Genomic DNA, 14,388 nt, shown 5'->3' with positions numbered 1-14,388 from the left:
AAGCGGAGTGGGGTAATCAGCAATCAGCCGCTCCCAGCGTGCCGCTGTGGCCAGAGGAGCTAACAGCATCCTCGGGCGTGACAACCAGGCATGGAGAGGGACCCCTGCTCCCCTGGGGAACCCTCGGCCCAACCTCCAGGATGCTGAACAACCGGAGAGGGCCCACGGGAGAGCTGTGAGAGGGAACAAAACAAAACACGCTCTGTGTGGAAAGAATAAAACCACTTCATCTGTTCATCAAAGAAAGGATATGGTGTGACTTCATCATAACCATAAAAAACTTCCCGGGGGAAAGAAATTTTATACATGAGTGCTTTTCTGTTTAGCCAGCACAGGTGTGACAAGCTCCAAGGGCTGTAAGCAGACGCTGAACAGGTCAGTCTAGGAATAAGACACATTTTTAATCGTGAGGGTGGAGAAGCCCCAGTAGCCTGGCCTCACGAAGGCGACAGAAGGTGAGACCGGGAACGGATCTTTTCTCATCTGCTCCTTTTCAGCATTAGATCCAACAGGTTTGCAAAGGGCAGCTGCTCCGGGTGCTGCTCACGTTCTGTTCTGTAGGCAGTGCCCAGTGTGCATCCACCCCGGTGTTTCCACACGTCACAAGGATGGAGCCCACGCGTGAACACTACCTATTCTAATGTGTTGGTGACAAAAATCAGAATCGACCAGTATCAGTGGTACTGGGCAGGGTGCAGTTATTCTGGGCCTTAAGTCAGGAACTAGAAGCTGTAGACAAGTTTTACCCAATTTGCAGAGCAGATACAATAACAGTGCCAGTGTCTCATACAAACATGCCTCGTAAAGAACCTGAAGTTTGGGAAACTATTTCCGCATTTCCTCCCAGAGAGCCCTACCAGGACACTCAAATCCTGGCTGAACACCAACACTCCTCACTCAATTCCTGCAAGTGCCTCAGTTTTGCCTTAAAATATGCCACTACTCTGACACGAAGCTTCCCATGGGCAGGCTCAGTGGTGCCGAGTTATGTCGCTGCTGGATAATCCCAGTCCCCTTTACGCTCCTTACTTATCAGGACACTTTAATAGGAAATCTTCCCAAGAGAGACTTTGTTAATCCCAGACGGTGCTGCACATTGATTTCTCCACGGGTTAATAACTTCAGAACTTGCACCAAAATAGTAAGCTCTGTACTAGTAATTTTACAATAAAAGGTGGAAGTAGCATTCATAAATTAGCAATATTCTTCTCAGAGTTCAATACTAGCACCATAAACACTAATGCTACTTCCCATACTCTGCTTTCAGCGTTTTACCTCCACCCTATTTTGTAATGTATTTAGAAGGGAGGTTTAGTGAGACTGGTGTAATTCCTTGTCTCCAGTGTCCCCACTACTATTGCCCCTGTGTTTAGGGTTATGGTTTGCTGCCTGTAATTTTAAGTGTGGCATCAAGACGTACTCCAAGCACACTAAGGTAAATGCTCTCTTTGAAACAACGGCAGCAGCTGTCAGCACAAAAGATTTTTGGCACCAAGAGAGCTGAACCGAGGTTAGAAGCAACGGGAAAGGCTTGTGTTTTCCCAGTGTATTGGTGTACACTCAGAAGAGTCCTTGCAGGGTGCAAGTCGGAGCAGTGCTGGATGGCTGCCCTGAGCTGGCAGCCCAACAAGCGGCTCAAGGGCTGCCTTGGCTCCGTCGCCACGCCGAGCACCTGCACTCCTCTTGCCCCATATCCACCGTCCTTCCTACGTGCAGCGTGGCAACCAATGACAAAAGGATTAAAACTGCACCAAAGACACTGCTGAAAGTAGGGCACAGTATCTTTCATATCGACCTGTTAACTTATCTACGACTTCTCTTAGAAGCTAATTATTTTACACATTTAAATTAGGGTAATTAGATCAGCAGGAATTGAACTAAAATCAAATGCTGGTAGCCTTGTGAGGATTTTCTGAAATGGGGTTTTATATTCCATCTGCACTTCCTTCCACTATGGGAAGAGAGTAAGAGTCCCCAAAGATAAGAATGGAAATTTCGATCACTTCCTATGTTATTAGTTACATACCACTATCCAGCCTGCATCATTAATTTCCACATAACCCTTTGCATATAGGGAGTAGGAATATAGGTAAAGAAACCCTGCAAGGAAGCAGACTCCCTTTCAAACTGTGAGACAAGATACGTACCTCAGGTCTTGTTTCTGCATTGCACTGATACAATCACTGAAATGCAGCCAGGCAGGTCCTGGTGTAACGGTTTTCTAGCAGCTATCCAGTCTTCTAAGTTTCAGACATCCATTTTATACAGTTCTCTTGTCCACACTTTGTGCCTATGGCTTCCCCTTGCTAGAAAGGCTGACATTGTTCCCACCTTTACATCCTTCCAGGGAAACTACAAACATTGCTGTGTTGGTAAGCAGCAGCAGATCAGAGACAGAGCAATCTGTGAATTTGCTTCCTGCAAATTCAGCAACTGGCCTCACCTTCCTTCTGCAGTATTTGCACATAATACACAAGAACCTGTTGTTATGAAGCACAACAGAAGAATAATTTGATGCATGGAGAAATAAAGCATCCAAAAAAAAAAAAAAAGAGGCTGTGACTTTGCTCCAATATAAAGGAGGTTAACCTATTTATGTTTTAAGGGAGAAAGGACACTGAATAAGCCACTTATCCAGTCTTTCTTCCTATCCAGGCATCTCTATTGTAGAGTCTTCATTTCCAAGCACTCCTGTTTAAACTGAAAGCAGGTGTCTTGCGACAGCTGGTACAGACTTCCACATAGGAGAATCCATTTCCAAGCAGGTTTCTCCTTCCATAGCTATATAAAAACTGGGAAAAAATAAGCTGTCCGTGTCTAGAAGAGCATCAACCTTGTACTTTATGCATGTCTAGCAAGAAACAGAGTGAGGCAGCATAGCCTTTTGTTCAGGGATTTTCGTGATCAAGAACTCATGTTACTTCCCAAACAAGAAAAAACAAGGGAACATTTATCTGAAAATGAAGAAAAAAGTGTCTCAGAAAATATGCTCAGCTTTCAGTGGCCTTTAACAAAAGGAGCTGCAATGTCTGAATTTTGACCACACCTCAGAAATAAATTCAGAACAACGAAGCAGTACCTAAGTTGATTCCTGACATTTTTGGACAGAGGAAGATGTATAATAAAGGTCACTAAAAACACATTAGAAAAATAAATGTGTGGAAAGTGTTTTGAAAGACTAAAGAATGGGAAAGGAGAGGAAAATATAGAAAGATAAAATACAGGAAGATGACTCAGGAACTTCTAACAAAGCACCAGATCTGACACCAATACTCACTATGGTCATTGACAAGTAATTTAACCTCACATGTAAAATGAGGATAGTAGCAACCTCTTGGGGCACTGGGAGACTTAATTAGTTGCTATTTGTAGATTAAACAGAAAGTCTGAAGGTGAAAGCATTAAATGCTAAGTATTATTAGCTTCTGAAGTATTAATTTCTGTAATTGGGCAATCCCAACATGACAAAAAAGTGGATCAGTGTCAGTTTTTAAAAGAAATTTATTCTCATGGTTCTATCATGTCAAAAAAGGTACCCAAACAAGGAATTTTGCTTTTAAAAGTAGAAACTGGTAACATATCTATTTAATACACAATGCAGCTTGTCATCTTCAATTCAGAGTTTCTGACTCCTACCCAAATTTACATTCCACATTCCTTAACAGGAAACATTATGTCATCTTAACCAAACAGCTCTGTGAGCTGCAAGCTCCCAGAGCTCTTCGTGAAACTTGCCCTGTGCTGAGCACAGGTGCTTCACTCCTCAAGAAAAGCTCACAAGCATCGTTCATTAACAACAGATACATTTGTTTGGGTGGATGAACTCTTCCTTGCAGTGCCTGACCCCTCTGTAGCCAGTGCTGAACTTCCCAAGCCAGCTGTACCAGCTGTTTTTGAGCTGGTTTCTCTGCTCTTCCAAGGCAGCGATAAATGACCCTTGTAGAAGTTCCAAAACAACAAGGAAAAGAAAAGAAGAGCAAACCCAGCCACCAAGAGTTTTAAAACAAGCTTCTCACTTTGGCTGTCCAGAAATTTCTGGTTTGCTGCCTCATTCAATAAAGAAGGTGGTACTGAAGACTGAAACCCCTCAGCTCCTGCTTTGTTATGCTTATTTTCTGAGGTGATAACATTTGCTTCCTCTGTCTTTTCTTGGGCATAAAGGGCATAGCGGGCCACAGTGGTAAGGAATTCCTTCCCTTTGGATTTCTCTACCGAGAAACAATCATAGAATCCAGCTGTATCCATTGTCACGTTAAATATTGCTATTCCTCCATCATAGAGTTGGTATTTAGCATCCTCGGCCTGAAGTCTCCTCCCATTAAACTTCCACACTATGCTTGCCAGATTTGACAGAGGGACACATTTAAGATGAACATTGTTTCCAAGAGTAAAGAGACATTTTCTCACACTATTTTCTGAAATTATGAAGATAATTTTTTTTTTTAGTAAGAACACCGGGGATTTAGTTTAATTTACAGAACCAAATACATATAAAATTTAATTCACCAGTCTTGACAATGGGTAATAAACAGCTAAGGGATAAAGACAAAGAAATGCCATTACTAACAGGTCTATCAGTGACATCTTGCTGGCCTTATTCCTACTGATGTGTAACAGAACACAAATGGGACTAGAAGTTTAAGACCTCCAGATTTTAATCTGATTTTGCCTCACCTGTACACACAGTCATGTGTAAACAAATTCACCTTTTTATGCCTCAACTTCTATATCAGTTAATGACATCTCTTCACAGAAATGCTTTGATATCTGCACAATGCTTGTATCAGCTCTGTAAAAGTTCCCCAACTGTCCTGCTGATTGCCGCCTTATCATTTGTTGTGCAGTCTAAAATAAACAAGACTAAAGACAACTCTGACTTTAAAGAGACATAAGTGGAGGTAAGAGATACACCTCGTGTCATGAAGCAAGCAGGGTATCTTGCAACTCATTACAAAGTCACTGCATAATAATACTAGATCACACACACCTGTAATTTGACATTAAAAGTAAATAATTTCTCAAACTAATTTGAAATGGCTGATAACAAATAGTCTTCTTTTTAAGTGTACTCTTGAATAGTATGCTCTGTATCTGCAGAACAGCTTCTTAAAGCAGTGACAGATTTAATGGCACATCTGATGTGTCATGTGATTTCTGCTAACTGGGTGTGGGAGGGACACCAGTAACTTCAAATGGGTCACATTTATGCCACCTCTGAGAGTAAGAGTTTTAGTCTGAACTGATGTATTCTGGCATTTAGATTGAGAGGGTTAGGAGCATTAGCCAGTACCAGCTCAGTGTGGGTTTTTTTGGTCTCAGTTCAAAAATAATCGCATTATTTTAATTCTGTGTTTTTCTATAATGCAGGAATTCCAGTGAGCACAAACTGAACAAGAATTTTGGCCACATGAAGTTAAAATATTCTTTCTTAAAACAAACTTTCACATACCTACACTAAGGCAGCTGGAAGCATCCCCGTATTTCACACTTTGACTTAAATTCCTGAAAAAAAAGAAAGAAGACAAAAACCCCACAAAACCAAACAGATGAAAACACAGACAAGAAGTGTCCCAGCTCGTACCATTCCATTTCTAGGAATCCTCCTAGTTTTGTGTTACAGACATTAAGTGCACTGATAAAGCAATCTCACCTCAGGTGTGCAGCTGAAGCAATAGCTTTTTACTTACTTCATGTGACCAGTTTGATTCGCCAGTAGGACACATTTGTTGGCAGCCTGAGACCACGCGCAGTAAGGATCCCTTGCCAAGATGCAATCCGAGCAGTACTTGTATCGGTGGCACACAGAAACTGGGAGCTGCACCACTTGAGACAGGGACCCAACATAGAGCATTCCCTGGCAATACAGGAGGGAGTTCTTTCACAACAGCCAGAGAGATTTTAAGCTGTTATTTTCTATTATGGATTGTAAGACTTTCTGGTATTTATTAAAAATATCAGTAAACTAAAAATCTCTTAAGAATAGATGGTGATGTGAATGAGAAAACCCGCCAGCTTTCCACAGCAATGACAGAGTTCCTTCCCTAAATGAACAGAAAGGCTTGTTTTAGTTACATTATGACACACACATTCTTCTTCTACAGAAAAAAAAAAAGATGCTTTGTATTTCTGTTATTAACGAACACATGATAGAAGCAGAATTATGAGACACTTACAGGCTCCGTAAAAGCCAGAACAACACAGAAGAGCAAGGCCTGAGGCAAGCTATTACAGCAGTCACTTCCCATATGTAGGGACAGACGTTCTACCTTTTCAGAAGACAGCTGGAGAGATTGTACAGGCTCCGGAGACAGAAACAGCTGTAGCTCTTCCACAATGAACATTTCCCCATCACAATTGAAAGCTTTATGCAAATATCCATCATCTACATAAAATGAAATGTATTTCTAAAGATAAGCTTGTTTAAACATAGCATAACATTTTAGCCTGGTAATTCATGTTGAATTTAAATAGAGATTTAGAAGACATTCCCGGGCATAGGGAATTTTTGAAACTCTTCAAAGCACTTCTTATTTTTTCTTTCAATATGAGAGACGCAATGATTTTTTTTTTTTCAGGGGAAAAAAAGACCTCAAACAACCCCTGAATTTGCAAATATTATTATGTCAAGTCTCCTTTGATATGGAAAGTTTCTAAAGAGAGCCTTTTAATGTCCAACAAGCCAAACACAATTAATCTATCTGGGATGAAAATATTAAACTAGCAAGACAGCCTCTGAATGCAAAACTTCAGAGCTGATGAATACTTTTACTCTTCTGAAGGCTCGGAAAAAAAATTCTGGAACAAGATACATAAAAATGTATACTATCTTTTCCTAAAATAAAAGCACTTACCTGTTCCTAGAAACATAACATCATATGTTTGTTTATCTAGGCCAGTGACTCTGTCTACTACAATCCTGGTATAGTTTGAACCTCTCTTCAGTAGCACCGGTCTATTACCAATTGGATTTACAGAATTATCCATTAGAGGGTGATCTCTAACAAACTGCAAAACTTTGTCAGGCAAGTCAGAAGAAGTATTATATCCAATACTCCGGGCAAAATTATCAATGCACTAGAAACAAAACAAAACGTAAGGGACACGATTACAATTACTTTTACATTTCACCAAGGTATATAAAAAAGGTGTATTTCTTTCTAAACATACGATTATTTCTATTTATCTTCAAAAGATAAAATTATTTTCCTCACATTTATGAACTAGCTAATAATCCCACATCTCCTGTGCAGCGGAGCTGTAAGCAAGGCAGCTTTTCTAGGAACCTTTGTATGATGGAATGAGAAAGCAGGTATCTCTTTGCTGACTGTAAACACTGCATTTATACTGGTAAAACATGAGCTAATGATTTGCTATCAAAAAAATAATCCAGAGGCTGTTCTTTAATTAGAACGAGTAAATTCATATTTACAGCACCAGGACGTGGAACTGGCACTTCTCCCCTATACACCATCCACTTAACAGGGGAATGTTCTACAGCTACCGGTCCTTTGTAGCTTCCTTTGGAGAAGACTTCCTGAATATTTTTCATACTGTATGCACAAACAGCTGATATGTCTAATCTTCCCCTTAGAAGAAAAAAAAAAAAAAACACACAAAATAAAAGCACGTTTTATTGGCTTTTAGATAGAAAGGAATAGTGTAAAATAACCCATCTCCACAGTGAGCACTGCTGTACTTTTTTCAGGATTAGTCAAAAGATACCTAATACTAAAAATACTTCTCTGTTTCAGTTTTCATGATTCAGTACGGAGAGAATAAAACAAATACATTCATAAAAGATGGTATTATGTATTTGTTAAAAACCATGTAACCACCCTCAAATTTAAACAACTTAAGAGAATGAGGACCTTTTGACAACCTTTCTTGTGAACAGTCACATGAGCCCAAGTATTATGGTAATCAATGTTTTGACAGGATTCTTCTCCCTTTGGCTCCACACTTCTGACACAGACCATTAATTCTTCTTCTAATCCCTTTAACTCATCGTACTGAAAAACATAATACTTTTCCTCTTTGCTTCCAATTATTATGCTTTTCAAAATGATGACTGAAAACTGAGGTAGACATTTAGGAGTGTCTGGATCAGGCACTGATGTGATTTCAGTTCTACCACTGAATACCAAGCTTAAGTCTTTTTGCCACACCCAAAGGAATAAATGTTCTAGAAATTCCTATCTTAGGACACATTGAACCCAACCTGCCATAACCAGAAATAAAACTCACATAAGCTCCAGTGGGTATAAACTGACAGGCAAATAGGTGGCAGCAGGTTAAGCTGCACAGTGCTGACTGTGCTGTATTCCCACAATTCTGATACTTTTTATAAAACATGAGAATTACCTACTCACGGCTACTTTGTCATTGGTATTTTTTGACATGTAAAGTTTTGATACACTTTGCCTTGGTTTCCTTCACTGGTCAGAGCATTAAGAAAAATCTAGTTAACTCTAAAACCTGTGGAGTCTGCTTTCATTTTCACAGAGCTTTACATCAGACAATCAGGCCATGCCAGACACTTCTTTTGGAACAGAAGAATAATTCTGCACCTTGAAATATCAGGTATTTCCTTTAGTGCTATAAGGACCAGAAGAATCCAGGGCTTTGTGTATATAATTATGTAATTTTATATGTAATTAGTTTTAATCGTCCCACCATCCGACTAGAGAAAACATAACTCTAAAAACTTGGCTTAGGGGAGGCTTTTGGTTAGTCTTTAATTGAAGGCTTTGGCCCAGGAACCAAAACCATTTTGTTTCAGATGATAATGTTTGCTCAGTTGGACCAAGCTGTAAGAAAAACAAATGTGGTCCATTAAAACATGCAGCATAAACAGCTGGTAGCTTCTTGTTCTGAGTTAAAGCCAAAAGACTGTACTCAGGCTATTAATACTGAAGTGAGAACCCTTACCTAGTGCATTACAAAGTTTAGTAGCATTCGTAGCCCCCTATCTCACCATTGTTGGGAAAAAATTCCATAAAATATGCTGTCCTGCCACTTTCTTCTCCTAAGTAAAAAGACGTCCTGGACAATATTGAAATGGAAGTTTAATTCTGGAATGGAACAGGAAAGGCGGGACTTTAAAAATGATGTCCATCTTCTCTGCAATATGCGTTTTCCACCAAGATCACCCTAAATGAAGAAATAACATCAACACTGTAGAATGCATAAAGAAAAAGACATCATTTTCATCTAATAGCATTGATTCAGGAAAAAGTATAGTTGGCTTTTCAATAAAAATCTCAGGTCAAAGGCAAATAAAGAAGGTTTCAATCTCAAATGCAACCTGGAAAACTGGTTCTTTTCTAGCAGGAAAAAGAGGAAGCTAGTCCAGAAATAAAATGTTTATGACAGAATTCTGTTTGGTTAGCCAGTGTAAGTACCACTGTGAATCACTTGACTATGAAACTTCATCTGAAATACACTCAATGAAATCTTTGTTACAAATACTAACTCTGCAGATACGGGCAATTCTGGACACCAGAAGCTTGTCATAGAATTCAAATTCAACAGCTGTTTCAGTGAAGAACACATAAATTTTATCATCATCTCCATTTGGATTAGATTCACTTTCATGCACTATTTCCATGTTGACAAAGCTTGGTTCTGAAACACATAAAGTCACAAAACATTTAACGTTTATTCAAAGAAAAACAGAAATGGCAGACATTATTTTAAAATTAAGTCTAACTGAATTTTTTTGTGGATTAGTAGACAAGGAAAGGGCTGAAAAGTATTTATGAATCTATTAAACATTAGGAGAAGGAACTGTGCTTTCATAAACAGAAAGGGGCTGTGGCTCACCTCATCACTGTAGTCCATAATCACTAATTTCTTTTAAATTCTGTCCTTAGTTCAAAAGCTCACACTACAAAATCATACACCAAAATAAAGTTTAAAAGACTGAAATGTATTTAAAAACTTACCGTTTAGCCAGGATGTTTTAAACTCGGTTCTTACAGGGTTTCTCATGCTGCGCAATATTATAGGTTCTGTTCCCAAGAAATTATTTGAAGTAGCTGAATAAAATTCCCCATCTGTAAAGATTTGGAAGAAACAAGAAAGTATAAAGTACTTATTTTTAAAATGCAAAGACATATCATAAGGAACAAACTAGGCTTGAATGCAAAAACAGAATTAGAGTAACTGTATCCAATAATTTAGTTTAGATGAGGAAAATAATTTCAGATTGCGTGTCAGTCCAAACGTACCTACAAAAACAGATGCATGCTTTAGAGCTGGTTCAAACGGACACCTTCCTCTGCTCTCTTCAGCTCTTCCTTGCAAGCGTATGCTTCTCCCATGGATAACCTATGGCAAACAATCATTTAAATAGGATGAAAAAAATAACATTTGATAATTTTCTGGTCTTTCATACCTTCACAAAAGAACTAGGAAAGTTACTAATTTTCAACAGGAATATTTTGAGAAAGGTGCTTAAAGATCTGCCGTACTACTCAAATATCTTCAGTAAACCCTGTATTCGAACATAATTACCATATGATCACAAGTTGGGTGATACGCGTTGGTTCCACAAACATATAAGTTAGAGTCATTTATCTTATGGAGGCAGAGAATGTAGTTCTGGCATCTTATCTAAAATAGAATATAAAAAAAAAAAATTACAGAGTGTAGTGGATTGTATCTGAAAACTTCCTGGCGTCTCAGCAGCAAGCAAACAAACCCAAAAGATTTAAATGAACTTGCCTTTACTTCATTTATTAAAAAGACTCTTGATCCTGTAGCCATTTTAATTTTAGTTAATAACTTAGAGGGGCAAACAGAAGCTACTACCTTGTCCTTTCCTCTACGAATACATTCCAGCTGCCTTTCCTCTGTAGCAAACCAGTATTCCTAAAAGCCAAAAATATTTGTAAGGTGGTATGGTGTATTTTTTTTTTCACAAAATTATGTGTAAAAAAAATCTCTAAATAATCCTAACTTTGAACCTACTGGGATAAATAAGTATTCTTCTACGTATCTCTGCAACATACAACACACAATAAATAACCTGAAGAGAGGTATTGCTTTGCTTAAAAAAAAAAAAAAAAAAAATCTGTGAAAGAGTTTCAAGCCTTGAAATAGTAATACTTTTACACATTTAAAATCAGAACATTATGTCCAAATTAAGAAAATCACAAGCAGAGCATTTTTTTTAAAGAAGGTATGGGGAGAGAGGGGGAAAAAAAAGATTTTAATTCACCCTGGCTATTTCTCTAGAAATATTATTCAAGTCAAGAGCAAATACTGCATCTCTGCCTCCAACAAATAAGGTATTGGTTTCTTCATTCACAAGGAGTGTGGAAACACTGGATAATCCTTCTTTCATAAAAGTGTTTATACTTCCAGCTGCAAAACACAGAAGATAAGTTATTTTAAAAATACTTATCACTAGAATCACAGTGTTATGTAATACAAATTCCAGATTGAGAACAAATTGTAACAGAACAGAGGTAAAAGCTTGTACACCTTTCCAGAACATTTTCTAAATAACATGAAAGTATATGAGTGCATGGCTATTCTTTTCCCAATTACAGGAAAATAAACAACACTATTATTATTACATATAAGCCAGAACCTCCAGCTACAACAATTATTGTTGAGACATTCCTCACTGTCATTTGGATGAGGGCATCTGCAACACTTGCGGTGAAACAGTCCATAACAATTTTTTATGCCTAATAAAAAATAAACTCCCAACATTGTGCTGTTTCCTTCTGCTTGTGAAATTACATTTTTTTCACTTACTTTGGTATTTTATTGTTTTTCTGGGAATGCAGTTCACAACAGATGCTTTTGTCTCTTGTACTAATTGCAAAACAAGATAAACAACAACAGCAGTGCTACCCATTTTCAGAGATTCAACTAGAAGCAAGTTCTTCCCAGTTTTCATTCCGGGTCATTAAATAATTGCAGGTAGCCATTTCTTCATGGTTCTTGAAAATGTCCCGCAGAAGCCCTCCAAAGTAAGTATCTGTAGTCTTCAGATATTTTCTGAAACTTAACAGAACCTCTCACATTTTCCATTCAGGTAAGTACTTCCAGACATCCTAAAATTAAAAGCAGTTTAAGTTCACTGCACTATTTGGTTACTTTCATTTTTATGAGATGGACAGCCACGCCCTGCTACAAGATTTTCTAGCTATTACCTATATTTATACTAATTAGAAGTAGACACTACTCTGATGGCAATTCCAGCAAAACAAGCTTTGCGCCAAGTCCGTGATTCTCATTTGCAAGCTGCAATGTTTCAGATTTTCTGCATGGTATCTAAGTATTATTTCAAAAACAGTAAGAACAAGTGGGAACGTTTTGCAGCAGTCAGCTATTTTAAGTATTTAAGAAAAATCACTGCTAGACCTGCTTTATTTACAGTAATTTACCAGGTTTCATGTTACATAAAAATAATACATATACATATAAAATCCACCGTATGTTATGAAAAAACAATTTGTATTTTATTAAGCTAATTAGAATTGGGTACTCTTATACCTGGCATTTTGTCAGTCCATCTAAATGAGTATGCCCTTCAGCCAATGCTAGAAAATTGAGCAAAATGAAAGCTAGGTAGTTGTCATCTACAATAACAAAAAGTACATAGCCAGGTTCCAAATCTGCCTTCATAAAGAAGGGAATCTCTGCTCTTTCTGCACTTTCATCTGTAAGCAAATGCCAACTGCTAAGGAAACTGTTTGCATTAGCACAAGCAAAGTAAAATATTGTTTGGGTTTGAATACGTTTAAATTAGTAAATCAGGTTGGAAACTTCAGAAAAAGTAACTCCGGTGAACCCCTGTACTGTAACCCAGGGCACGAGTCTGCACAGACAGATGTTGCCCATGTGCCAAGACATTTCATTGGCAGACAGTACCTATCTCATAGGATGCATAGTATTTGAGAACAAATTTCTTCCACTGCCTTGCTTTATACTTTCCTGTGACCAGCTCTGTTCACAGCACCTGTGACCCCTGGTCCTGGCAATAACGGACACCAGGGGTTTGCAGCCATCCTGCCCCATCACATCTTTGTTTCAGTGGACAGACCTTAATTGTGACCCTGGATTCCCACAGCATGTTTCGCTTCGACTCATCCTCTGATGGGCATTTCTGGACAGCACGCGTGGTGCAGCAGAGCTGAGGTGACCCAGGCGTCAGGCGTGAGGGACAGAAGGTGAGTGCTCGTGTCCCCAGGCTACACCCCAACCCAGCCTCGCTCCCCTAAACCTCCTCACCCCTCAGCGCACACCCCTCCGCACACCCCGCAGAGCCCCAGCAGCTGATGCCGCTGACCCTCAAGCCGGACACCAGCCCCGGTCCCCTCAGCCCGCACACCCCCAAGATGGCGCCGCCTCCCTCAGCGCGCTGCGCCCGCAGAGCGGCCGTTGGCGCCCCTCGGCCACTTGGCACCGCCCGCCGCCGACACGCGGGGCCGCCCCTCAGCGAACCCGGGATCGGGGGGCGCAGCCGCCGCTTCCCCCCGCCGGGCCCGGCGGCGCCGCACGCACCTTCCCCCGGGACGGAGCGCTCGGTGCCGGCGGCAGCGGGAGACGGGTGCTGCGAAAAGCGGGGTCCGGGGCCGCTGCGGACATCGGAGCGAAGCCCGGCTCAGCCGCTGCCCGCCCCAACGGGGGCTTCGCGCTGCAGTGCCAGAGCGGGACCAGGGGCCGCAAGCTACTGCTGCTGCTCAGCACAGACGCTTGCTTTTATTTCAATGTCAGATTACGCCCCTAAACAGCTGATCGTCTTTGGGATTTGTTTTGTGAGTTAGGGGAAACTCATACATTACATACGCATGTGGATGAGAGCTGATCTGCATCCTCATAGTGACTTACATTTAATTACGAGGATTGAACAGTAAAACAAACCGCGGCGTTTTCCGTGCTCGGTGTGGACAACAAATGAGAACTTGGCAGAACTCCCTCTACTAACCTTCCTCCCACTGACATCAGTAAATAACACGCGGTAACTGATAAGGCATCAAATAAAGCCAGAACTTCCAGATTCTCTTTTCATTTTTGTGTTCTGTGACCTCTCAATGACCTCTCATTTTAGATTGGCTTTCAGAATTCTTATTTCCCATCCAAAAATAGTTCCGGTTTCTGAAATAGGTCTTGTAAACTGTTCAAAGATAGAACTTTTGTTAACCTTGCAAATCAAAGAGTCCATAATGAACGTCTGCCAAAGAGGCAGCTGTTTTAAAAATTAGATTTTATTGCTTTGTATGTGCTGCTTTACTATTGCTTTATTACCTAGTGGCAGGATAACAAAATATGACTTCCCCTTCAAAGCAAAGTCTTGCCTAGGAAATAATTTTCAAGGAAATTATTACAACCTTATAATGACATGAATTAGGCACAAAAAGCTGAAGAGAA

General features: G+C 39.8%; 1 protein-coding gene across 1 annotated transcript; it reads right to left on the bottom strand.

Moving 5' to 3' along the window:
* Window positions 1-3,513: 3,513 nt before the first annotated feature.
* On the bottom strand, window positions 3,514-14,149 carry LOC104357554 (semaphorin-4E). The gene is made up of 15 exons (XM_032993747.2): window positions 13,061-14,149; window positions 11,767-12,068; window positions 11,222-11,367; window positions 10,813-10,872; window positions 10,516-10,614; window positions 10,230-10,329; window positions 9,945-10,055; window positions 9,473-9,624; window positions 8,975-9,150; window positions 7,430-7,586; window positions 6,852-7,074; window positions 6,267-6,382; window positions 5,688-5,854; window positions 5,450-5,502; window positions 3,514-4,415 (listed from the first exon to the last, which is right to left on the bottom strand). Exons 2-15 carry the CDS (start codon window positions 11,909-11,911, stop codon window positions 3,775-3,777), a joined length of 2,346 nt encoding a protein of 781 aa, XP_032849638.2. The 5' UTR covers window positions 11,912-12,068; window positions 13,061-14,149; the 3' UTR covers window positions 3,514-3,774.
* Window positions 14,150-14,388: the final 239 nt, after the last annotated feature.

The sequence above is a fragment of the Tyto alba genome, unplaced genomic scaffold (assembly GCF_018691265.1).
Source record: "Tyto alba isolate M040663 unplaced genomic scaffold, T.alba_DEE_v4.0 Super-Scaffold_20000042, whole genome shotgun sequence".
Classification (NCBI taxonomy): Eukaryota; Metazoa; Chordata; class Aves; order Strigiformes; family Tytonidae; genus Tyto; species Tyto alba.
This window is presented reverse-complemented; position numbering and strand designations above follow the sequence as displayed.

Excerpts from the sequence above, each read along its gene's own strand:
- LOC104357554 (XM_032993747.2), bottom strand. The coding sequence starts at position 11,911 with ATGAAAACTGGGAAGAACTTGCTTCTAGTTGAATCTCTGAAAATGGGT. Across the intron at positions 11,368-11,766 it reads AAAAACAATAAAATACCAAA|CTGGAAGTATAAACACTTTT; the intron begins GTAAGTGAAAAA and ends TGTGTTTTGCAG. Across the intron at positions 6,383-6,851 it reads TGTTATGTTTCTAGGAACAG|ATGATGGATATTTGCATAAA; the intron begins GTAAGTGCTTTT and ends CATTTTATGTAG.